Source organism: Benincasa hispida, chromosome 4 (genome assembly GCF_009727055.1).
Source record: "Benincasa hispida cultivar B227 chromosome 4, ASM972705v1, whole genome shotgun sequence".
Taxonomy (NCBI): Eukaryota; Viridiplantae; Streptophyta; class Magnoliopsida; order Cucurbitales; family Cucurbitaceae; genus Benincasa; species Benincasa hispida.
This window is the reverse complement of record NC_052352.1, coordinates 36,821,213-36,843,856: the sequence shown is the minus strand read 5'-3', so window position 1 is coordinate 36,843,856 and position 22,644 is coordinate 36,821,213. Positions and strand designations below refer to the sequence as shown.

At 34.3% G+C, this 22,644-nt stretch overlaps 4 protein-coding genes across 16 annotated transcripts; 1 reads left to right on the top strand and 3 right to left on the bottom strand.

Moving 5' to 3' along the window:
* Positions 1-3,872: 3,872 nt before the first annotated feature.
* On the top strand, positions 3,873-5,951 carry LOC120075369 (probable WRKY transcription factor 50). 3 transcript variants are annotated; one of them, XM_039028694.1, is made up of 4 exons: positions 3,873-3,967; positions 4,888-5,081; positions 5,314-5,446; positions 5,607-5,951. In XM_039028694.1, the coding sequence occupies exons 1-4, from the start codon at positions 3,948-3,950 to the stop codon at positions 5,725-5,727; spliced, it is 468 nt and encodes a 155-aa protein (XP_038884622.1). In that variant the 5' UTR covers positions 3,873-3,947; the 3' UTR covers positions 5,728-5,951. The 3 variants fall into 3 exon arrangements, with proteins under 3 accessions (XP_038884622.1, XP_038884624.1, XP_038884623.1); XM_039028696.1 differs by lacking the exon at positions 3,873-3,967 and adding an exon at positions 4,460-4,716; XM_039028695.1 differs by lacking the exon at positions 3,873-3,967 and having other exon boundaries at positions 4,723-5,081.
* A 134-nt stretch (positions 5,952-6,085) lies between these two features.
* Positions 6,086-10,550, bottom strand: LOC120075368 (protein PLASTID MOVEMENT IMPAIRED 1-RELATED 1-like). 2 transcript variants are annotated; one of them, XM_039028693.1, is made up of 3 exons: positions 10,306-10,550; positions 7,490-9,868; positions 6,086-7,379 (listed from the first exon to the last, which is right to left on the bottom strand). In XM_039028693.1, the coding sequence occupies exons 2-3, from the start codon at positions 9,763-9,765 to the stop codon at positions 6,239-6,241; spliced, it is 3,417 nt and encodes a 1,138-aa protein (XP_038884621.1). In that variant the 5' UTR covers positions 9,766-9,868; positions 10,306-10,550; the 3' UTR covers positions 6,086-6,238. The 2 variants fall into 2 exon arrangements, with proteins under 2 accessions (XP_038884621.1, XP_038884619.1); XM_039028691.1 differs by lacking the exon at positions 10,306-10,550 and adding an exon at positions 10,083-10,295.
* A 2,906-nt stretch (positions 10,551-13,456) lies between these two features.
* On the bottom strand, positions 13,457-16,254 carry LOC120076664 (uncharacterized protein At4g33100). Its single transcript, XM_039030559.1, has 3 exons — positions 16,019-16,254; positions 15,834-15,918; positions 13,457-15,740 (listed from the first exon to the last, which is right to left on the bottom strand). Exons 1-3 carry the CDS (start codon positions 16,105-16,107, stop codon positions 15,657-15,659), a joined length of 258 nt encoding a protein of 85 aa, XP_038886487.1. The 5' UTR covers positions 16,108-16,254; the 3' UTR covers positions 13,457-15,656.
* A 969-nt stretch (positions 16,255-17,223) lies between these two features.
* On the bottom strand, positions 17,224-22,406 carry LOC120076663 (protein phosphatase 2C 53-like). Of its 10 annotated transcripts, none has more exons than XM_039030551.1 (6): positions 22,266-22,406; positions 21,889-21,974; positions 20,198-21,516; positions 19,752-20,069; positions 19,522-19,627; positions 17,224-17,924 (listed from the first exon to the last, which is right to left on the bottom strand). In XM_039030551.1, exons 3-6 carry the CDS (start codon positions 21,098-21,100, stop codon positions 17,590-17,592), a joined length of 1,662 nt encoding a protein of 553 aa, XP_038886479.1. In that variant the 5' UTR covers positions 21,101-21,516; positions 21,889-21,974; positions 22,266-22,406; the 3' UTR covers positions 17,224-17,589. The 10 variants fall into 10 exon arrangements, with proteins under 10 accessions (XP_038886479.1, XP_038886482.1, XP_038886485.1 ...); XM_039030554.1 differs by having other exon boundaries at positions 20,198-21,448; XM_039030557.1 differs by having other exon boundaries at positions 20,198-21,314.
* Positions 22,407-22,644: the final 238 nt, after the last annotated feature.

Genomic DNA, 22,644 nt, shown 5'->3' with positions numbered 1-22,644 from the left:
TGGTTGTAGATGGGAAATGCTATCAGCATTTTATACGAAAAAATTACGTTTGTATTTAATTTATAAAATTATGTATGACAATCTTATATAATTGTAGTAGATTGATTAATTAAAATAAATATTATTCAATATATTGATAAAAGTTAAATAATTAAGAATAAATAATTATTTTAGTTTTAAATATTTGAAAATTAAGTAATTTATAATCTAAAAATTAATCAATTAATATATTAAATGAACATCAATTTAATTATAATCTAAAATTTAATCATTTTTATAATTAATTAGGTTCGACAATAGTAATTTTAGTTTTAATTAAATAATATAATAAAATATATTTTAATAAACAATATATGATATATATGATATATTAATAAAGAATATTAATAAGTAATACAAAAAGAGTTTTATATGTTTATAATGAAAGATCAAATTGAATTAACCTCGAAAAATAATTGCTTGATTAAAAAAAAGTGATCAATTATTATTATCGAAAATAAATGTTTATACTAAATAAATTTAACTCATCCTAGTTTACTGATTAAATATATTGAAGATATTGTTAGCTAATTAATTAATTGTTTATGTAAAAAAGTAGTTCATACATTTAATAAATTTTTATTGTAAAAATAAGTAGGTAAATATTTTAATAGATTATTATTGATTTATTAAAATAAATATTTATATTAATTTTGTTTAAATTAATGTTAATTAATTAAATAATTAACTATATTTAAAATGAAATTATATATAAAAAGATAATAGATGAAAAAAAAGATCCACAATTTTGGAAGGAAAATGAAATTTTTGTGTATAGAAAATGAGGATGTCTGGATTTTCCAGTCAAAGTTTTGAAACCTGGAAAACAAATATGAATTTTGTATGTTTGTATCAATTATCATACAGAAAACCCTCCAATCAATTGATTTCTCAGTGTTTATCTATCATAATAATATAGACAGTAATATTTTATTATATTTAAAAATATTTTTAGTAATTTTATCTTTAAAATAATTACCTTAAAAAACTCCGTTTAATTATCCCATTAAAAATCACAATATTAATTTTTTTCTTTTGGGGGAAAGGGTCCTGGCTAAATTTATAATTTAACGGTTTTAACAAAACGGAATTAGCACCATAATCAACGTATTGCATTTGCAATGGAGCCTCGAGGGACAGCGAGGGCAGAACGCCGCCGCGATAGCCGCTGTACGGCGGGTTATTATTGGTTTTGGTCAACCATGCCTTTGGGCCGGCGGTTTTGCCATTGACTTTTGTTGTGCATCTTTCGGAGCCGACGTGGCAGATTACGTTAGCAAATGACGTAAGTTCGCTGGTGGAGGATTTTTTTCTTTTTTTTATTTTTTTTTCTTTTTTTAATTTTTCAAACCAAATTAAAAAAACAAACTGATCTCCTCAAACAATTGGACGAACTTTTGAATGGTGGGGCCTCTTCTCCAGTTGACCATGACTTTTCTTTTTCTTATCTTTTTTCCTTTCTTTTTTTAATTTGGATGAAGTGAATTTCGAATTTAAATAAGAATATTATTCTTAAATTATACTTCATAATGAAATGTATAATAATTATTGTAATGCATTTTATATTTTATATGACTCTCTTGTTTTTTTTTTTTTAATTACCTTATTTTCAATATTAAAACACATCTCAATAAGTACATCGAAAAGACAATACAAAGGTAGTTGAACAACTCTACCAAATAATTCAAGACAAATATCACCGACACTTAATTCATTTCCCTCGTCGGTATCTCCTTCTATTCCATCTCGCCCGCCTCCCGTTAATGACTCTCTTGTTATTAGTCTTATAGCTTCGCAATTTTTTATGATTGAAATGTGGCGGACTATTTGTGCGATATATAATCTAGCTACTTACCATTTTACTTTTACTTTATTGTGGTGAATAAAAGACTCTCATTTGAAAGATGACTCCCAACAAAAATTTCATGGGATTGGTATATGATTAGTTTAACCTAGCAAAATATATATCCATTCCCATGTTAATGAACTTGATAAAAAAAATATATCAAGACTTTAAGTTGAAGGTCTATAATGCCCCTTATTTTCCTTCAAATAATCCTCACCCCCTTGAACTAAGGAAGAAGGGATCAACCACAGGATGTGTGGGGTTTCTTAAACTAATAATGATAATAATATTAGTAGGGATGGCAAGATTTTACCATCTTCTATATATGAATCTTTTTGAGAGATGATAAATTAGAAAGAAAGCCTTAAAATCTTAACACTTCAATATAATTGTTAGACCTAAAACCACCTAAGAGAGAGGTTCTCATTCCTTCTTTGCTCTACCTCTTTCACAAAATATTAATGATAACACATATCGTTGATAGTAAAATTAGCCAATAAAATTCAACTGATTTTCACGTACTATGACGGTAAATTTGTAAATTAAAGTTGAGGGAGGGATCACTTGCAAAATAATCAAAATAACAAATCAGTGTAGTGTTTACCACAGACACTCAATACTTAAATTAGTTTTCACCACAAGGATCGGGGCAAGTTTTTAGGAAAGAAGATGAATTTAATATGAAGCTATCGTATTCTATACATAGTGGGACTAAACCTCGAGTTTCCTCAATCCCTTTATGAATAGGACTCGAGAAGGTTGGATAAAGTTTGAGTGGAGGGAAAACCAGTTGAGGCTGGCTAGTCTCACCCTCGAACCTACAAGGTCAAGGTATGCCTTTTGGATTGAATGGTCCAATTGACTCTAGTTGTGGGCTTGCAAAGGGCAAGCTCCAAAAATTGGGCAGGGGCTTTTTCAGCCAAATGGCCCAATTTTCTCATCCACTCACTAACAGTCATGTCTCGGTGGATTCATTTGAGATGAGACAATTTTCTCTTTATCCTCGAGCTTTATTTTCATCTCTTGGTCTTTCTCATAGGTTCAGAATTCCCTATAATATTTCCAATAATTATTGTTTAGTTTTATACTGTTGTAAGATAGAGAATTGAACCTTTAACCTTACGAAATAACTTGTATCATATACCACCAAAATATGTTTGGATATTGGCCTATTCTTTTCCTTGTTACAACCATTAAGATCAAAGTGGTTAAACGGCGAAATAGTGTATATTTTCATGTACGAGTGTGATCTAGACCATAAATATGAAACATAACGATCTAACAGAGGATATATGCAGAATCATGTATATCCTTTTTATCTCGCTACAATTATTCAAGTCAAAGTGTTTACACAACAAAATAGTACATTCTTTCGTGTATGGGTGTGATCTAGACCATAGATATAAAACATCACAATATAATGGTGGAGAGATATGTTTGAATGAAAAATGATATCATTTTCTTCATTACAACTATTTGGATCGAAGTGGTTACGTGATGAAATGACATATACTTTCATCCATGGACGTGATCTAGACCATATATATGAAACATCATGATCTACCAGTGCAATCATGTTTGAATAGACAATCACGTCTTTTGTCCTTTAAATTTTTGCAAATTATTATTTTTTTTTTCTTTCTCTTAAATAGTTATAACTATTTAAACAAGGTAAAAATTACGAAATTAATTAGAATCCTTTTTTATTAAAAAAATCTATGTACTAAAATAAAAATGTAAATTTCATATGCATTGTGGGACTAATAAAATAAACATATGCTAAAACTAATTAATATAAGCTTAAAAACACTAAAGTTAGGGTTTTTTTTTCCTTTCTAACATACTTTATTTGTTTTATAACTTTTAAAGAAAGATATATGTTTACCAAAAATTTAGAAAATGATGTTCTCATTCAAAATTTTCCAATTTTCAACTATATATGTGCCCAAGAAGAACCCATTTGTAAATAAGAGGACCAAAAAATACATGTTCTCTTCCCTTCTTATTGAAATTGTATGGTCTAAATTTAAAATGGCAGGGTTTCACATTTCCACACAATTGCATGATTGGAATACAAATAAGGTTGGCTTCTTGTTCATAAACATTTCCACACAATCTTCTTATTGGGTTTTCATGTCCAAGTTCTTTTGGTTTGAGTTAGATTCTTCCTAATCTAGACAAACCACTTTTGTGGAATGGTTTCTTTTAAAGACCAGAATAAAAACTTCTACTGTTTGAAAACTCTATCAAACACGCTATACGTATTTTTCTTTTATAAGCTTTGAACTACAAACAAATTGAACATCCCTTCAAAATAACTTTTTAAGCACTCAAAAAATAAAATTTTAGAATATTTGAAAAGTCATTCCCAAATACCACTAGAATTCAAACATGTCAAATCTTGTGGTATATATATTGAATTATATGTACAACTCAAATGATGTCGCATTATGCCACAATTCGCTCCAACAAATTATTCAATTACCATTTCCTATGCAAATTATATCTCTTAAATAGCACGCCAATTTGATTAGGTTCAATTAGTTAATACATATATTTTCGTCAAAAAGGTAAAATGGTCGAGACGAATTTTTCGTACGCATTGATTTAGTCGTAGATTGAATTGAATCAATATCGATTGCCCATGGAAGGGGTTGGGTTTTAGGGAGAATAATAATGTTGAAGTGAAATGGACATATATTTAGTTGCAAAAGTCTACTCAGAGTCATCTGTTATGGCATACCCCACAAACTTCATATTCTACACTTTGAAGCTCTTCATCTTTCATTATATTAAGCATTAGCTTTGAAGCTTCCTAAGTTTGGAGGAAGGTCAGTGGGAAGCTGCCTGTCAACCTAAACTCACTCCATATTTTTGCTATTCTCTATTATACCACAACAATTTTTTTTTTTTTTTTTAATATCTGAAAATTTTGAATTCAGTTTCAAAAGCAAAAGTGTCACTTTGTTTTTGTTTCTCCGTTTCCAAATGTCTTACAATAGTAACCAGCACCTCACTATGTCGGAGAGCGATCTTTTCGAGAAGCCGGGGTTTGAGTTTACAAACTGGATGTTCGATGGGTGGCTGAATGAAACCTCTTCGTCTCTGGCCGACTCGGTGATGTACCCGGTTTATCAAGAGGGAGAGGTTGATGAGTTTGTTGGGAACACCATTCACCAAGGAGAGCCTAGCAACAGTAAGCACATAACTCTTATTACATTTTAGATTTTAGCTTTCGTATTCTGAATTGATTAGGAGGAATCTTCCTACTAACCACCATTAAAAATCTTATTTTTCTGGAAGGAGAGTCCCTAATATCTCTTTTTTTCTCTCCCCTTTTCGCATTTCTCTTTCTACTTGTCAAAAACTTAATGGAATCACCAATGAGAGGTTGTGGTCTCAATTATGATCTTGAATGGTGTTTGTAGGAGACAGTGGGAGAGAGAGGGAAGTTGGAGAAAGATTTGCATTCAAGACAAAATCAGAAGTCGAGATTCTTGATGATGGTTTCAAGTGGAGGAAATATGGGAAGAAGAAGGTGAAGAACAGCCCAAATCCAAGGTAAGAAAATAAAAAAGACTAGTAGTGTCCTTAATTGAACATTCAATTCTGTCCTAAGATAACGTGAACACTAAGAAAATATGATCCAGAAACCCAATGAAAATAAGTGGGTTTGTGCAAGTTGTTAATCTGAATTGGCTTAACCATCAATGAAATGCAGGAACTACTACAAATGCTCCGTCGAAGGCTGTCCGGTGAAGAAAAGAGTGGAAAGAGATCGTGAGGATCCGAAGTACGTGATAACGACATACGAGGGTGTTCATACTCATGAAAGTTCTTGATATTTGTTTATTTTTACATCAAATCTTCTAATGTTTAATGAGAAAATGTGGATTTACTGTGGAGAAATTGAAACAGAGTATGAAAATCAATGTTGGGTAGAAGTTCTAGCTTCAATAGGTTGATGTTGTCTGGTCTGGAGTTCTGTGGGGGGTAGAGGCCCCAAACCAAACAGCATCATATTCACTGTTACATATATATTGATGACAGATTTTTTTATCGAATACATATTGATACAGATTGAATAGCTGAATGAAATCCTTTCATCGTAGCCCATAGGTAGGAATCAAACTCGAAGTTACGTGGTCGAGATTAAAGAACATGGTATAGAAAATTTGTTAACCTAAAAATGCATAGATATACAAACAAATGGCTCTGGAATAAGTCAATATACAACAAAGTAATCTTTTGAAGACACTGAAAACTTTTGATTTGACAAATTCCTTTACAAATAAAACAAAAGGAAAATACCATTGGGAAACTCTGATTTATAATACAAGGTCAAGCGATCGATCAACTACAACGTATATGTAGATTAATACTTTGGTTCAAGATCACAATATCTGGGTTTCTTTTATGTGAACTCGAAGCCAATGACTTAGAAATCATTCCCTCGTGTATATCAGAGGAAATGCTCCACAAGATATCGCCGGCCGGAGCTTTGGTACCGAGTGACGAAAATTGAACGATTGCTTTCGATTTGGATAATGGGAGCTTGAAGTTTCTACCCATTCCACTCGAAAGCAACCACCGGGATCCCGATTGCTGCTGCATCGTGGTTCCCCAGAATTGCATCTTATTAGGCACAGAGTTTACACCCAAAAGATGAATAGCAGAGATTTTAAATGCACGAACGAAGTGTCCATCTGCTTTCTGCTGGCTATGGTTAGTTTCATGACTGTCTTCTTGTGCTTGCAATGGCTCATTCCCATTGTTGGCACTGCTCATTTCACTGGCTGTGTCACGAGCTGTGTTGATAAAAAACCTCTCAACCTCCATTACACACATCATCGGGCCGCCAACTGGTTCGTAATCACGTAAGTGATCTCTAAGTTGCACCATCAGAGCCACCACAAGCTTGTTCCCAAACAATCCCAGCTCATTGCTGGATATCCCAGAGTTTATATCTTTCGATAGTCTTTCAATTATATCTGCATAGTTAGCACCATGAGCCACAAGAGTCTTCATAATGTGCTGACCATTTTTATCATCGTCATTAATGTTACCAGCGTCAAGACTTAACCAGTGCTCCAATGTTATTGAAAGTTCCATCAACCCAACAACATCACCTGCTGTATTGGGGCGATCCATAAACTGCAGTTCCTTTAATCCTTCCAATCTACAAGAACTGTCCGAATTGGAATGCCTCCGTCCACGGGCTGGCAAACAATGAAAAGGGCGGGCACTGATCCGTGCTGGTGTCTCATCATTTGTCAAGCCAGATTGTATTCTTAATCCTTCTATTAAGAGGGTTTCCATCTTTTCCATTGCCAGACATGCTAGATCATCAGGTGACACAAGGTCTTGATGCATCTCGGAATTCATAAGAGACTGAAGACTACTATCTTTTTTACAAGATGGTAATCCTTCGAGGTCTTTCCTTTCACAGCATGAAACCGAACTACACAATACATTATTCTCGATCATAGGCTCTCTGTGACAGAAAGAAGATGAGTCAGGAATTTGGCAGGATTTGAGATAATGAAAAACTCACGAATTACAATTCAAAAGTTTAAAAATTAAATCTATATTGCAATTGCTGACCTCTCAAGCAATGTTGTGCTACTGCTGGGAGAACATTCCGATACCATTTGCTGGAGAGTTTTCCCGGTTATATTGTCCAATGGCATCAACTTTTTAGCCAGTGTCGAAAGGTTTTCAGTTCCTGCTAATGCTAAATTCTGTGCTATCTCCATAATATCATGACCCAATTCAGCAGGTAGAACAACTGGTTCAGAACATTGAATGACTAAACTCTGTCCAATGCTAGTGTTCTGAGAGAGCCAAGGACTCATGGACCGCAAAAATCCGCCACCGTTCATCTTAAGAAATGCACCGAAACCTTCTCCAAGTAAACATAACTTTGGTGGCTCTTCTTCTAGGGGCAACTCAATAGGGCTCCCAAATCCACTTGAACTATAATGTGGAGAGTGCTCAAAATCTCTCTCGTTTAAGCCCCATTCTCTCATTAAATGTTCCGTCTCCAAGTCCTCAAGAATTTTGGCGTTCCTTCTATTTCTCAAGGACTGATGCCCCTCCTCTTGTACTTCTTCAGCAACATAAATGGAAGAAAAATCAAAATCCTCATCTTGATTTTCAGAAGCAAACTCCATATCAACACCTCCAAAATCCTGCCACTCTTCTGTAGCTGAACAATCCAATAATGGATTGCCAAAAATTAGGGATTCCTCCTCAAATTCTCTCAATAAACGCTCTCTAGGAGACAATATATCAGGATCTGAAAACCTCGCAGAACCATGCTCCAACCCCAGCATCTTTAGGAAATCACTGGCCACTGATTCATAAGAGTCGTCTAGGCTAAGAGATTTTCTAGCACAATTCTCCTTGGCATCCATAACGTTTTCACATTCGACAAGCTCGCCAACAGCTAATGGAGAATCAGTCTCCACCGACCGTGAGGTCCACTTGAGATCAGAATCTGAACTCAACTCATCTGAAGCAACTTCTTCCACCTTTAGTGTTAGGTTATTCTCTTCATATTCGAAGTCATCCCCTGTAGTATCATCTACATGAATATCGCAAACTGCATCCTTCAACACGATGCTTGACTTAATCTCAATGGCAACTTTGTCGTCTTTTATGATCTCATCATCCAAAGAAATAGTTTCTTCTTTGGAGCCCTCAGTAGTCTGATCAACTTTATCCAAGCTATCTTCTGTCCCAGCTAATTCTATCCCACATTCAATAATGGAAAACTCACCAGAGTCATAATTACCTCCACCAATTACTTCATCAGACTTGTGTTCCTCATTAGATTTTAATTCGAGCTGCTCAGCCAACTCAGAACCTGAATGCTCTGACTTATGCTGGCCTGCCTCATCCATCTTACTATACAAAAGGTTAATCGACTCAGAGAGCTCCACGTTTGGATTTAGTTCGTCGAAAATTCCTGTTTTGAAAATCTGAGTAGAGGTAATAGATCCATATTCTAGATTATGTGAATTATTTCCATCTGGATTTGGGAGCCCGTTAAAATTAGTAGAATTAAGGTGTGCATCATGGTTAGAAAGCCTTGACTTATGGTGCAATAACTTCAGGAGTTGGACAACATTTTCAGGACCGCTCAATTTCATTGGATCATCCTTAGTTACTAAAAAACTGAAACTGACATTCAGGCTAGCACCTCTCGCGTTGCCTGCAAGTCGAAAGCTGGTCGACCAATTCCCAGAACATTTATCCCCCTCAAGCTCCTCCAAGGTAAGAGGTAAAATCCTTGTGAGGTCAACCCAATGCTTGCCAAAATCAAGCTGTGGTGCTCCAAGCATAGAAACATAGATCAAGTAAAGCTTAGGGTCATATTTCGCCGAGTGATTAGCCAAACTTTTCCCACCATATATCACACATTTGTGAATCAAAGTCTCGTCAAATTCCGCCATGCCTTGGAAAACCTTAGACGGACGAGTTTGCAAAACCTCATCCTTCCTTTTCCAATGCACACTTAAACTATAACCATTGAAACTTGAAGGCAAACCTTCTATGGAATGAACCTTGAGATAGAATACACAGTTGAACTTTCGATGCCGAATATGGGTAAGAGCTTTCAAAGATTTCTTCCAGTTCCATGTAGATGATGACCTTCTTTCAGTTTCATCCACCAATGATTCCCCATCCTTATGATATCGCTGGTTGAATCTTGATCTTGATTCAGCCAAGTGGGATCCTGACCGTCCATCAGGTGGACAAAAAATTGAGTTTGTGTGGCCCTTGTGCAAGTACAAAGCTTTACTTATTGCCTCAATTTCCTCAAGCAACCTTCCCCCATCAGATTCCCCTAACCCATCACCATTCTCAGACTTCATTTTTCATCAGAATCCCCTCACCCCACAATCTGCTACTTGTTTCAATAATCTCATCATAAAAACCTCCACAAATAAAAGGGTTCCCAGTAACTCTGGTAAGCCACTGAATCCACAACACAAAAAAAGAAAGGGGAACATAAAGAAAGTAAAAAGGAATTCAATATCATCATCAACAATAAGAAAACCCCATGATCAAACACCATTCCCCTTTATCAGAAATCACAATCAAATCCATAAGTTCAATAGAAAAACAAACAGAAAACAACATAATCTAGCAACCCCAATCCAAATAAGCAAGAAAGAGAATGAAACAGTACCAAAATTCAATAATTTGGGCAGCTTCTCCACGAAAAAAGAGAAAGTAAACTGTCGCAACCCAAAAGAAGTAGATAGAGTAATAGATTAATCGCTCAAAACGGGAAGAGGGAAGGCGAAAAATAATCAAGCACTGAGCCCAAAATCAATCTGGGAATGGAGCATATTCTTTCCCGGTGGATAGTACATATTTTTTCAGAGGAAAAGCGTGAAAGATATTAATACCTTGTCTTATGTGCCAGACGGGAACTTGGAATGGTAAGAAATTTAAAAATTGAATATTCGATTTAGGATTTCATTTACAGTGCGAGTGAATTCAGCCGAATCCGCAAAAGGGGTTCACAGAATTGAAAGCTGAATCGTTGGATTGGCAGATCGGGAAGATCAAATGGGTGAAAGAGAAGAAGAACCCGCGTGGCTCTTGATTGTGGAAATGAAATCTAACCAACAACCCCGCCTACCTTCCATCCTAAAGTTTCAAGCTTTACATAAATGTCTGTTTTTGTTTTTTTTTTTTTTCATTTTAAAAAAAAAAAAAAAAAACGTTTTTCCTATACATTTGACTATTAGTTTCTAAGTTTGACACTCACTTTTAACCTTGATTTTTTTACTAAATACGTCTTTTCAGGATTGAATATTCATTTTATTTAATTTAATTTCTAAATTTCGAAATTTATACTTTTAACTTTGATTTTTTTTTAAATAATCATTTTAAGTTTGTTAATGTTTATTTAATCAATAAAAAATAATTATGAAGTGAAATTATAAATTCCATTTTAGTAATGATGAAAAACAATGAAATTTAATTAATTATAATTCTTTTAAAGAAAATTATTTTAAATGACAAAACTGTTTAAAATATTTACAAATAATAGCAAAATATCACAGTCTATCTCTATCTATTTCGAAATTTTGTTATATTGATAAAAATTTTGATTCATTTTCCTATATTTAAAAACGATCCTTCTTTTAATCCTTTTAAATTAATTAATAGATATTAAAATTAAAGTGAATATTTAGTACAAAATTAAAATTAAAAGTGTAAATCTTGAAATTTAATGATGAAATTTAATGTAAAATTGTAATATTTTGAAATCTAAAAATCAAATAGAAACTAAATTCAAAACATCTGAAAACAAAGTAAACTTTTCCCTTTTTTTTTTAACCTTTTTCGACCATTTTTTTTCCTCATTTTGAAGTCAATCACAAAACTAATAATTTTAATTATATATGTTGAGAGAATTGAATGCGTCTTCTTTTCATGTATTAAACTATATTCGAATTGATGTTTGGGTATACTAATTTTATTTTATCACAAATTTTATATTAAAAATTAGATTATGTGATTTCTTTGTTCAAGTTAAAACCAAAAGTCAAATATGGGAAAGCATTCCTTCCAAAAATATATATTTATAGGAAGGCATGCGTTGCACTTTTTATTTTAAAAAATTGAAAAACTTTTATTAAAATAATTGAGAAAATAAATTGTTTGTATGAAAAAAAATAATGACAATCAATAATGATTATCATAATTCTCATACAATTTTGAGACCAAAATATTTAATACTAAAAAAATGGTTAAAATTCCAAAGCTAAAATGTCAGATTAGATAATTTTAGAGAAAACACATTAGGAGTGAGGATGAAAAAATTGCAAAATATCGCCAAAATCAAGGTATCGATAGGAAATCAATGGATAACATCGTTTTAATTGTGAATCGCTGAAATATCAGCAATATATCAAAAATATCGTCGATATCACCGACAAGGCCAAGTTTAACCTCTTTTTTTTCTTTTTCTTTTTTTTTTCTTTTTCCTCTTTTTCCTCTTTTTCTCTTTTTTTTTTTTTTTCCCTTCTCACAAATTGAGAAAAATCAATGGGACATATGGGGTTTAACAATTTTTATTAGGTTTTGTCATTTATAACATTTTAGTATCACCTTTTTTCAAAACAAAACAAAACAAAAAAGGGACATTTCCTAAAATAAAATGATCAAGGGCGTTGATCATTTGTGTTATTCAATCACAAAAACCTTTTTAGTGTCGAGCACTTTTTTTCTTCTTTTTTCTCGTTTAGTAAAAACCTTGTAGGTGTGGAGGATTTAATGGTTGTGTCTTGAAAAGTACTACCATGGCCAAAATGTTAATATAACTAAAACACACAGACTAAGAGAGTACTTTAATACATATGTGATGTTAATATTCATTTGATTAAAAGATTAATGGAACATAAATTAATGGAAGATCAATTAGAAGGTTGAATTTGAGAGATTTAATTAATTCAGAAGAAATTGAATGAGAGAGTCAGCGATCCAATCATATTAACTTTAAGAATGAAAAGTCAATTATATTTATATTAATGAGACTTATTTTCATGAAACAACAATGAAAGGCCAATTAATCCATAGCCATCCATGAAGGGGCAAGTTTATCGATTTTAAAAGGCAAGAAAATGATCCTAACTTAGGCTGGTATAGTGCTCGTACTATCCACCCCGAGGTCCGAGATTTGATCCCTACACTTTAATTATGATACCTTTGTCAAAAAAAAAAAAAAAAAATTGCAAGAAAATGATTATTGAAAAATATTGATTAAAAAAAAATTGCCTTCGAGAGAGATTGCGACTACCCCCGTAAGGAAGTCTCGAAAGGTTTTTTTTCTTTTTCTTTTTTCCTATATGGAAATTGTATTGAAAAATAATATAACTTCTAAAATGAAGTATGGTATTTTTACCTATCTTATGAATGGTCTATTGAATAAAAGATTTTAAAATAGGGTTGTTTTCAAATAAAGAAAAATGAATTTATTTATTTTTAAATATAACAAAATGTCATTAATAGACTGCTATAAACTTCTATTACTGAATAGTCATAGGAGTCTATCGCTCAATGATAGAAGTCGATCTTTCCCTTATAGACAATGACATTGTGTATATATATATATATAATAATCTACCACCTTTTTTTATTAGAAACCAATTAGAGATTAATAACACCAAGACCTTCCAATTTTAGGTTAGAGGTTTTTTTTTTCCTAAAGTGTTGAGAGGTTTTGAAGTTTGTTGATGTTGAATAAATTTGGTCCCGTTTACTAATTCGTAATGAAAATTAGTATAATTGTAATAGGAATCTATCAATAGATTAATCATGATGAACCACAATCACAGATATAATTGAATTTTTTTTTTTTATCACGTTTACTTAGAATCATGAATTTATTACATTTCCTGTTATTGTTACCATTATCATTACCATTTAGAGTCTCAAATAGTAATGATAATAATAAATGCGATAAATTCATAATTCACATGTTGTATCAGTAACAATAACAATAAATTCATAATTCACATGTTGTATCAGTAACAATAACAATAACTATAATGGTAACAATAACAATATCAATATCAAGATAATTTTCAAATGCAATTGGACTGAACACCCACCACTCGTCAATTAATTTGCATTTCTTTATTACAAATTTGGAAGTGGGCTCAATGAGTCAATATGTCAGTAAACACAAATAAACAATACTAAATATAATTGAATGAGACCCACTTTTCGGATTACCAATAATTTATTATGTTTCCTTGAGTGGATGTGGCCTTAATTCAGATCTTTTTACCCAAAGAAATAAGCATAGAACTATGAATGGAAGTGTAAGATTCAAAATCCGTTCAAACAAAATATCAGATAGATATGCATGAATGACAATGTTGAATAGATTTAAGTATACTTGTGTTCAAAGTTGAGAATTGTTTGCAAGTTGTTCTTGATTTTTTTTTTTTTATATATGCTTTTAGAACAAAAAAGGTAGTCTAATAAGTCTAAGTAAAGGCACAAAAGCGACCGTTCATCAATCAATATTACAAAATCATTTTCTTTTTTTTTATTATTTTGTAGAAGATTTTGCCCAAAAACAAAATAAAATTGAATTTCATCAGGTGGCTAGGCTAACACTATATCAAAGAAAGAACTATAAATTTAGAAATATTTTGAACATTGCTCTACCTTCTTAGATAACATTAAAATGCATAATACGTAAAAAATTGAAGCTTTCCAACTTCAAAGTCAAACATAATAGGACTGGAGTATCAAAATTCAATGTAATGACTCTATACCTATCTTGTAACATAGTTAAGATATACTGATTGAGTTATCGAATGTTACATTTCCAAGTAACTATTGAGAAGAAACTAATTCATGAGATGCTCAAAGAGAAACAACAAGAATTTTAGAGAGTTGTGGGGCTTGGGGTGGCAAGGTTTAATGTCTTCCTGGTTATGATTTTATCTTGATTTCGTTGGATTGAAGTCCCTTTATGAGATTTTAGGGTCTCCCTTTTTATGGGGATTTGCTTTATGCCTTTGTATATTTTTTCATTTTGTTCAACGAAAGCTCGGTATCTCACTCAAAAAAATGAAATGTTCAAAAAGAGGATGGGCATATCAGTCTATAAAAAGCATAAATGATCTTCAGAAAAAGGAAAAAGATACTCTTGAACGAAGGCTAGATTTTTCCTTTCAATGGTAGGAAAAGTTTCTAAATACCAATCAACGCATGGATGGTCTCAGATCAGATAACACAAAGAATGCACCTTAAATGCGATTGCACCACCAATAATCCTCAAGTTATACTCTTTATATTGACTCTAAAACAGTGGAGATGAATGCAGCTCACTAGGAGCATGATGCTCCACTATGGCACATTCTCATGTTGTTATCAGATTACCCAATAGAAGTCTCATCAAAAGAAGGATCATACAGCAGATATTAACAGCTAATTATGTGCAATTTGCTTGAACAGAGAAGGAAGTTCAGCTTGAATAGAACAGAACTACTACAGATACTAAAACTAATAAGTTTCTAATAAATTCTGTGGTTCTGTAACAATGGCTCTTTTGAGTGAGTTCTACAGAGAGAAGAACCCCACTATTAGAACACAGAAACCTTTTTTTTTTTTTTTTTAATAGAATCAACAACTCTCCTTGAGAAAGACTGAAAAAATACAAGGGCATCCAGAAAAGCAAGCCCACAAAAGCACACTCTCTAAAAAAGGGATTTTCAACTAACTGAGATGTTACCTAAGGAATAATTACACAAAAAAAAATTTAAGAATAACTTAGCCCAAAAAGAAACATGAAACCTCATTAAAGAGCTGACTCACTAGGGTCCTTTTCTAAACCTCTAAAGACCCCCTTGTTCCTCTCCCTCAAGCATCCTACAATAAACCACAAAAAACGACATTTCTCGCTAAAAGGCAGATGGAGGAGGAACTTCCTGGTCCTCGAGAAACTTTTCAATTAATAAGTCATCTTCATAAGCTGATCTAGTTGAATTTCTATCAAGTAACTAAAGTTCAGAGGTTCTTCAAATAGTTTAAATCTCAATTAGCAAAACGCTCCATTTGTTCTAATAGCGGTGAAGTCAAAAGGGTGCAGGTATGCTGATTCTAAGAATGGCGAATTACAATTAGACATGGTTTTCAAGTTCGTAAAAGCCACAAATTAGATAAATGTGTGTGTAATTGCAGGAATCAATGAATTCAAGCATACCATCAACAAGGAAGCCTATCTTGATTCTTAACTCCCATCAGCTTTCATGGAGGAATGAACCAGTGTTTCCTCTTCCAAGAAACGCTTCAACTTCTTATCAACCAAATGCTCCTGTCAATTGGAGTATATATCAGATCACCACAAAAGAACGAATGATGAGATTTACAAGACCTAGTAGTAATCAAAGTTAGTTCAAAGACATACCGAGAGGCAAGCTCTGTATTTCTGCCACTCGGAGTCGCAGGGTTCTTCATCCCAATGACCTTTTACAAACTTCTCTGAGTACCATCTGCAAATTAGAAACCGGAAATCGGTAGAACAACGCCTAGGGGTCCGAAGGAATTAGGGTTTAAGAGAGGTTTAGGGAATGAATGAAAATGGAAACGAACCGATTGAAACAATTGTGATACGCAGCCCTGAGATCAGCACACCGCGATGTTGCAGAAGCGGAGCTTTTGCTCTCTTTCTTGATGCCCATAGATTGAGATACTACCACTCCATCAAATGGCCGTCGGCGAAGCAGCAGCAGCCTGAACGACGCGTCGGCTCTTGGAATTTTCTCGGCCAACGGAATCGCTTCTTGTGCTCGTGCCTTTATACCATACCCATTTCATTTCAACGCTTACTTTTTCGTGGGTTTTGTACCATAACCAAATTTTGGGAGAAAAATTAAATTCGTCATTGTGTTTTTTTAAAATGAGGTATTTTTTACTCTTTTTTGACAACAAATTCGAGTAAAGTTATCATAACAAACTCGTCCACGCGAAAAAGTTTGTCTCACTCTGGTTCTATTTCTTCTATCTCTTCCTTTCTTCACTTACAGATCGTTCTCCTCTCTCGTTCTCACATTCTCGCACTCTTATTCTCTTGCATTCTAATTTTGTCGAAGTTAGTCAAAGTTGTTCTTCTCTCTCACGACCAAAGTTGGTGTGTGGTTTCGTGTTGATAGTGTAGAAGAAGGAAATGAAGAAATGGCAAATTTGTAACATCACTCATTTATGACATCACCAAAAGGTTCATTATTTTTATAAAAAAAAAAGTTGGTATTTTTCATTTGGGCCTCTAAGATAAGTCAGATGTGCAATTTTCTCCAATTTTTCATCTTTGATTCATATTTTGGATAAATTTTGTTAATTATAAATAATATATTATAATGGTTGTATTGAATTTAGCTTCACTAGTCATTTTTTTTTAATTATATTAGGTAAAGAAACACAAATTATTTCTTGATTCATCAATTTAAGTATAGTCTAGTGAATAAGCCACTAATTACTATTTCATAAGTCATCATTCGATGTCCCATATACAACAGTTAGAATTCAACAAATATTATTTTAAGATTTGATTATCAATTTAAACAAATCAAACATGTTTGTCAAATAAAATGCTATAGTATGGTGAGAATGAAGTGTAATTATGTGTTTTAAGTAATTTGAAAAAATATATACAAGTACCCAAATGAAGTTGAAGCTAGGAGATGCATGTATGATTATTTAGAAATTGGGAAGGGGAAAGATTCAGAAAAGAACAACCTCAAAAGCCTAGGCAAGTATGTGATGTTTATATAAGAAAATATATATACAAGAGGAGGAGATAACAAAAGAAAAGCCTCAATTTCTGCTAATTCTTTATAATAAGCACCAAGAGTACGAATTGATACAAAGAAAATAGTGCATAAAAGTGGAAGGGTTTCCCAGTTTGTTTCACCTATTCTATCACATTGCTGCAGCAGTCATTTACATTGCCAGAACTCATCAGGACTGAAGAGCTTATAACAAATGCTCTTAGTGCCATGGAGATTCTAGAATGCTGCATACTTCCTTCACATTCATATCATTAATATCATAATGCCCCGAAGAAAAATAGTCGGGCGAACATTAATATCATCGTGTTTCCTTGTCTCATAAATCATAACAATAATATGGTACAAGTACAACTAAAAAGAGGAAGAATGATTTCGTTATGATTTTGTCTTGAACTTCCTTTGAGCTTTCAAATCGATCACGATTACTGTGATGTTGTCTTTGCTGCCCTTTTGAAGAGCTCGGTTTGAGAGGTATTCTGCGGCTGCTTGGGCTGCAGGATCGATCCCCAGCCCCCTCTCAGAAGGCAAACTGACGCCATTCTTCTTGTGCCAGAGTAGGATTCGTCTTCGAGCCAAGTCGCATACCTCTTCATTTGTCATCACATCCCATAAACCATCACTCGCTAGAACGAGGCATTCGTCGTCTTTCGCCCGAGGGAGGAACATCACTTCTGGCTCTGGGATGATCCATGGTTTCAAGTATCTATCACCTGCAATCCACATGAGATGCACTTGAATAAATTATATGATATGAATCCAACCTCAGTGCTTTCAAAATTCAAAACCATGGCATCATTAACAAAACACAGTCTCCTACAGTTATATTCATGTAAAAAAAAATAAAAAAATAAAAACATCAAGTAATCAATTTTTCATATTCGCTTTTACTTCAGCTCCCTTTTGTATGCTGTTTCAGGTCAAACTCAAACAGCAACCAAGTTTCTCCCACTCAACCTCAAGTAACTGAAGTGATTGGAGATTGACCTCCATATCAACAGAAAACGACTGCCAACATAAACAGAATTATGTCCACATAATGCACTTAATTCTACTGTTTGTCGATAAACTTCACACAGAACAACCTAACATTTCAGAAGTTCAAATTCTTATGATGCATCATAACACAGCACAGATGAGCGGAACACGATTAAAACCTGGGAGAGGAGGAACATGATTGAAACTAGAAGCCAAGCCACGCAGATGAGCAGCACCACACAACCACGTGAGATGTCTAAGCAGCTCATTTTGATATGGTTTGTATCTTGAATAATAAAAATACAACATAGTGGCAAACTCATTTTGATGCAACATGTCAACTAAATTGTTACACGCACGACGGAACCAAAAGTATCTCTTGATTTGAAGAGGAAGACAATATGATTTCGTGGGAGGGGATTGAATCATTCATTCATCAGATACGTCTTCTTTCATGATCCATTTCATGCCAACTCTAATAAGTTATCAAAAGGTCAACTTTACAAAGGGAACGTCATTTCCTGGGAACCTTACGACCTTGCAGTTCCCGGTAACCGGCTGCATCGGCCCGGTTACCTACGTCACCGTCGGTTCCCACAACCATTTCTTTTTTTATGTTTTTATTTCTGAAGGGCTGACGGGTCATTACACCAACGGCTTGAAGTGAACAAGAGAAGCTATCGAGAGAGACCTTAACAACTTAAAGCCCTTCTATATCCCCAACGATGGCCTTGGGTGGATGAAATCTCTCCTACAGCGTAAGGCTATGGCTTCTGAATTCTGATAGTCAAAATTTTTAAAGAAAATAAGAAGAAAAAGAGAAAAGTAGATGTAGAATCCAAAGGAGGTGAGGAGTGACATAGGCTTGATTAAGACAAAGGATCTGTTGCAAGGCTTCAGAAGCACGGTTACAAAAAGCACAAAGATAAAAAAGTATGACAAATTCTGCCCCAATATCCAATCATATCTATCACCTCACTCACTAGAAATCTAAACTATTTGGTTAATAAGAGTAAAAACTGTCAGAACAGCACCACATACAATATTCCACGCTTTAATAAGAAATGGAACTCCAAAGTGGCATCCACTTGTGATAAATTAGTGGACTCATCTCAAGAATGCCAAGCCTAGAATCTTGACGAACAATAAAAAGTCTGATGGGAAAGATGCTTTGACTTGGAACCATTGGAACACTCTCCTTTACGTCCCCTGGGTATGCTTATTTACAACTATAGACTACTTTGGCAAAGCAGTAAGAGATTGTCGGAGACATCATATCATTTGAAATGACTAGCAAACTGGACTTAAAAATTTGTGTAGGACAAAACATACCAATGGATCTCGACATTGCAAGAACACCAAAAACACGGTGCCCGTTCCACTGTATGACCTTTCCTCCCGCGGCCTCAATCCTTTCATATTCATCTTCTCTGTTTGGCTGGGAGACAGCAACGAATTTATAACACATGAAGATTAGTGGATTGGAATCAAAGGTGAAGAAACGAAAAATACAACACAAGAATATGGAAAGTTCACTAATGAAACGTCAAACATGAACGTACTTTATGATCCACAGACAATGCCATTGGCTCCTTCCCACGACAAAGAACTGCTCTTGAGTCTCCACAGTTTGCAACAATAATGTGAGAGGCACAGATAATTGCAACAACAGCAGTGGAGCCTACAGTTTCTGGCGCAACAGGCTCAACACCAGTTCCCCCTCCAATTTCAGCATCAACTTTTAGAAAACATTTGGTGAATGCCTTTCTCCATAGCTCTTGGCAATTATCCTTCATATTGCCAACAGCTATATCTTGCTTAGCCAATTCTATCTCCTCAGATAAAGCCAAATGCATACGTTCACGACAAAAATTTGCGACCTATATATATTAAGAGATTTGAGTTAAAACAACAGTATGCATGGTTAGAAGACTTGCATATGATGGAACGGTAGGAGGAATTTAAACAAGAAACGCATTCACCTGACCAATGGAATTTGTACGCATACCTGAGATCCACCGTGACCATCATAAACCCCAAAAAAATGAACGGTTTGGTGAGCTATAGCCTTGTTTGAGCCATCAAGAACTCGGTCACCAACAAGCATTTGGACTGGAAGTTCCGAAAACCTCGGTACAGTTGCCACTGCATCTTCCATCTCGGGTCTTCTTCCACAGACCGACGTAAATCCCCAAAGGGGAACACAATCTACCTCAAAAACACTTCGACCGACTGGTTCGCTTGCCCTTTTCTCAAGAGGAAGCTGAAGAACCATGTTATTACATGCTTCAGTGCCTAGCCCATCTCCAACATCTTCTTCAAGGCTAGCTGCTGCAGAAGAAGAACTCGCAATCTGAGTGTCAAGACTTTCGACATTAGTCTCTTCAATATTGGCTTTAGCTGCAATCTCAACGCTGCTAATGTCCTTTGCATTGCTGATGGAATCAAATGCTTCAAAAGAAGATACCTCAGAACCTAAAAAATCATCACCACAAATACTGCTATTCTCACTAATCACTGAATGCGAACAAGAGCTATCATAAATGTGATCGCCCTCTAAAGATAAAGAATCATCTTCCTCACTTCCATGGGATATCGACTCATTTTCCGCAACCCAACTGCTATTATTTTGAGATAACACAACTGACAATGGAACTCCTTCGCACTTGTCATTCGTAACCGAAACTGTAGTAATACCAACCTCTTCCTCCCCATTAGAACTCTTACAATCATCAGAACCTACTTCAGTCAGGTCATCAGAAGCCTTAGTCACAGAATCAGATAACAAACCAGCAGTATCTGCCATTAGCTTAAGTCTTGTGATATCCATGGGGGTTGCCATGTTGGGGTTATCACAGACTGAATTACCTACCCTAAATGGCACCACAACCGCTGGGGACATTTCCTCCATCAAATTCTCTACCTAAGCAATGATAAAAGTTACCCCCTAACCCCTCTAAAATAACAAGACCTGTCATATTTCAACTAATCCACCGCCTTTTTCTGTCATTAAGAATGATCTTGGAATGTGAATGTTGGGGTTGAACAAACCATTTTCCATCCGTAAGAAACTTGATAAGACCCAAAGTAGGAAGCCAAGTCAGGGGAAGCAACACGTGGAAGGCCTAAAAAAGTGAGGGAAAAATGAAATGAACATTCAGATCTGGTCAACTACACTGGATCAAGCCACCAATTATAAGGAGAAATTTGAACTTGGAAATCTGATAGGCCCATCAATTTCCCTCTTTAGAATTCCTTTCTGTCCAACCCCAGACAAATACAACGAGCCGGAATCAACCAGAAGAAACTTTAAATGCACAGAAAAACCTGGAAAGAAAAAGGAAACCCCCCCCCCCCCCCCCAAAAAAAAAAAATTATAAATCAGACCAAACTCCTTATCTTTAAGCACAAGAAAGACATAACGAAAAGGGGGTTTTTATGAAAATCACGAGAAACAACACAGAAAGACGAAATCCCAAGAATCAGAGGAAAACCCTAGAAAAGATAGTAACCCCTTTTAACAAAATTGATAGAGTTTCCCTAAATCAGAGGCAATCCTTCGTAACCTCTCATATCTAATTCAGCTTCCTCTCTCTATCTCACTATCCCTCTCATGCTTTCCCTTTCAAATATTAACAATAAGCAACAGAAAAAAGAAGAAATTAAACAAACAGAAGGGTAGAAAGAAGAGTTCACTACCTAATTTCTCAGCTCGTCAACTGTAGAGACTTCCCTTTCTTCTTCTTCACCTTCTTTTTCCTCTTCAACATCACAAATCCACAAAGCTTAAAAAAGGGGGGTAGAGAGAGAGAGAGAGAGGAGAGAAGAATAAGAAAAACAAAAAACCAGAGAATCAAAATGAAGAAACAAGAAATAATGGGTTGCTTACCACTTAAACAAACAGCAATTTACACGACCCAGAAAGGAAAAAATACAAATAAAAATTGCCAGAGCAGCAGAGAAGTACGCAAATACGAGGAAAAGTAATTGAAAAAGAAAAGGGAAAAAATACAACCTTTTTAATTTGTTTGAGAGAAAGAAAGAATAGAACACGTGTCGAGTAGTTGAAAACTCACCAATCCATGATGTTCCAAATCCTTCCCCTTCTAATCCTCAAATCCAATCAAAAAGGGTCTTTTGTTAATTACAATGTTGTTGTTCTTCTTCCAATCGGTGGCAAGGACGAAGAACAAAATTTTTTAAAAAATAAATAAATAAAAGACAAAAAAGAGTTAAATCAATTTGCACCTTCGTTTTTATGTCTATCTTTATTTATTGCTGAAAATGAATTCCGACCAATAAAATACGATTTATTAAAAATCACAAATATGTGAAAATTTTGCCTTGCCTATGTGAAGGATTTTTTTTTTTTTTTCCAACATAGTTATAAGATATTTATTTTTTCGATTGAGGTAGGAGGATTAACTACTAACTCTATAATTTTTAACTAGAGAT

What these genes read in the sequence shown, in the direction of transcription:
- LOC120075369 (XM_039028694.1), top strand. Translation starts at nt 3,948, where the DNA reads ATGATTGGAATACAAATAAG. An exon ending in ATGATTGGAATACAAATAAG is followed by an intron (nt 3,968 to 4,887) that starts GTTGGCTTCTTG and finishes GTCTTACAATAG; the next exon opens with TAACCAGCACCTCACTATGT. An exon ending in AAGAACAGCCCAAATCCAAG is followed by an intron (nt 5,447 to 5,606) that starts GTAAGAAAATAA and finishes AATGAAATGCAG; the next exon opens with GAACTACTACAAATGCTCCG.
- LOC120076663 (XM_039030551.1), bottom strand. Translation starts at nt 21,100, where the DNA reads ATGGAGGAAATGTCCCCAGCGGTTGTGGTGCCATTTAGGGTAGGTAAT. An exon ending in ATGGTCACGGTGGATCTCAG is followed by an intron (nt 20,070 to 20,197) that starts GTATGCGTACAA and finishes TAATATATATAG; the next exon opens with GTCGCAAATTTTTGTCGTGA. An exon ending in CATTGTCTGTGGATCATAAA is followed by an intron (nt 19,628 to 19,751) that starts GTACGTTCATGT and finishes GCTGTCTCCCAG; the next exon opens with CCAAACAGAGAAGATGAATA.
- LOC120075368 (XM_039028693.1), bottom strand. Translation starts at nt 9,765, where the DNA reads ATGAAGTCTGAGAATGGTGATGGGTTAGGGGAATCTGATGGGGGAAGG. An exon ending in AGCACAACATTGCTTGAGAG is followed by an intron (nt 7,380 to 7,489) that starts GTCAGCAATTGC and finishes TTTCTGTCACAG; the next exon opens with AGAGCCTATGATCGAGAATA.
- LOC120076664 (XM_039030559.1), bottom strand. Translation starts at nt 16,107, where the DNA reads ATGGGCATCAAGAAAGAGAGCAAAAGCTCCGCTTCTGCAACATCGCGG. An exon ending in TATCACAATTGTTTCAATCG is followed by an intron (nt 15,919 to 16,018) that starts GTTCGTTTCCAT and finishes TCTAATTTGCAG; the next exon opens with ATGGTACTCAGAGAAGTTTG. An exon ending in AATACAGAGCTTGCCTCTCG is followed by an intron (nt 15,741 to 15,833) that starts GTATGTCTTTGA and finishes TCCAATTGACAG; the next exon opens with GAGCATTTGGTTGATAAGAA.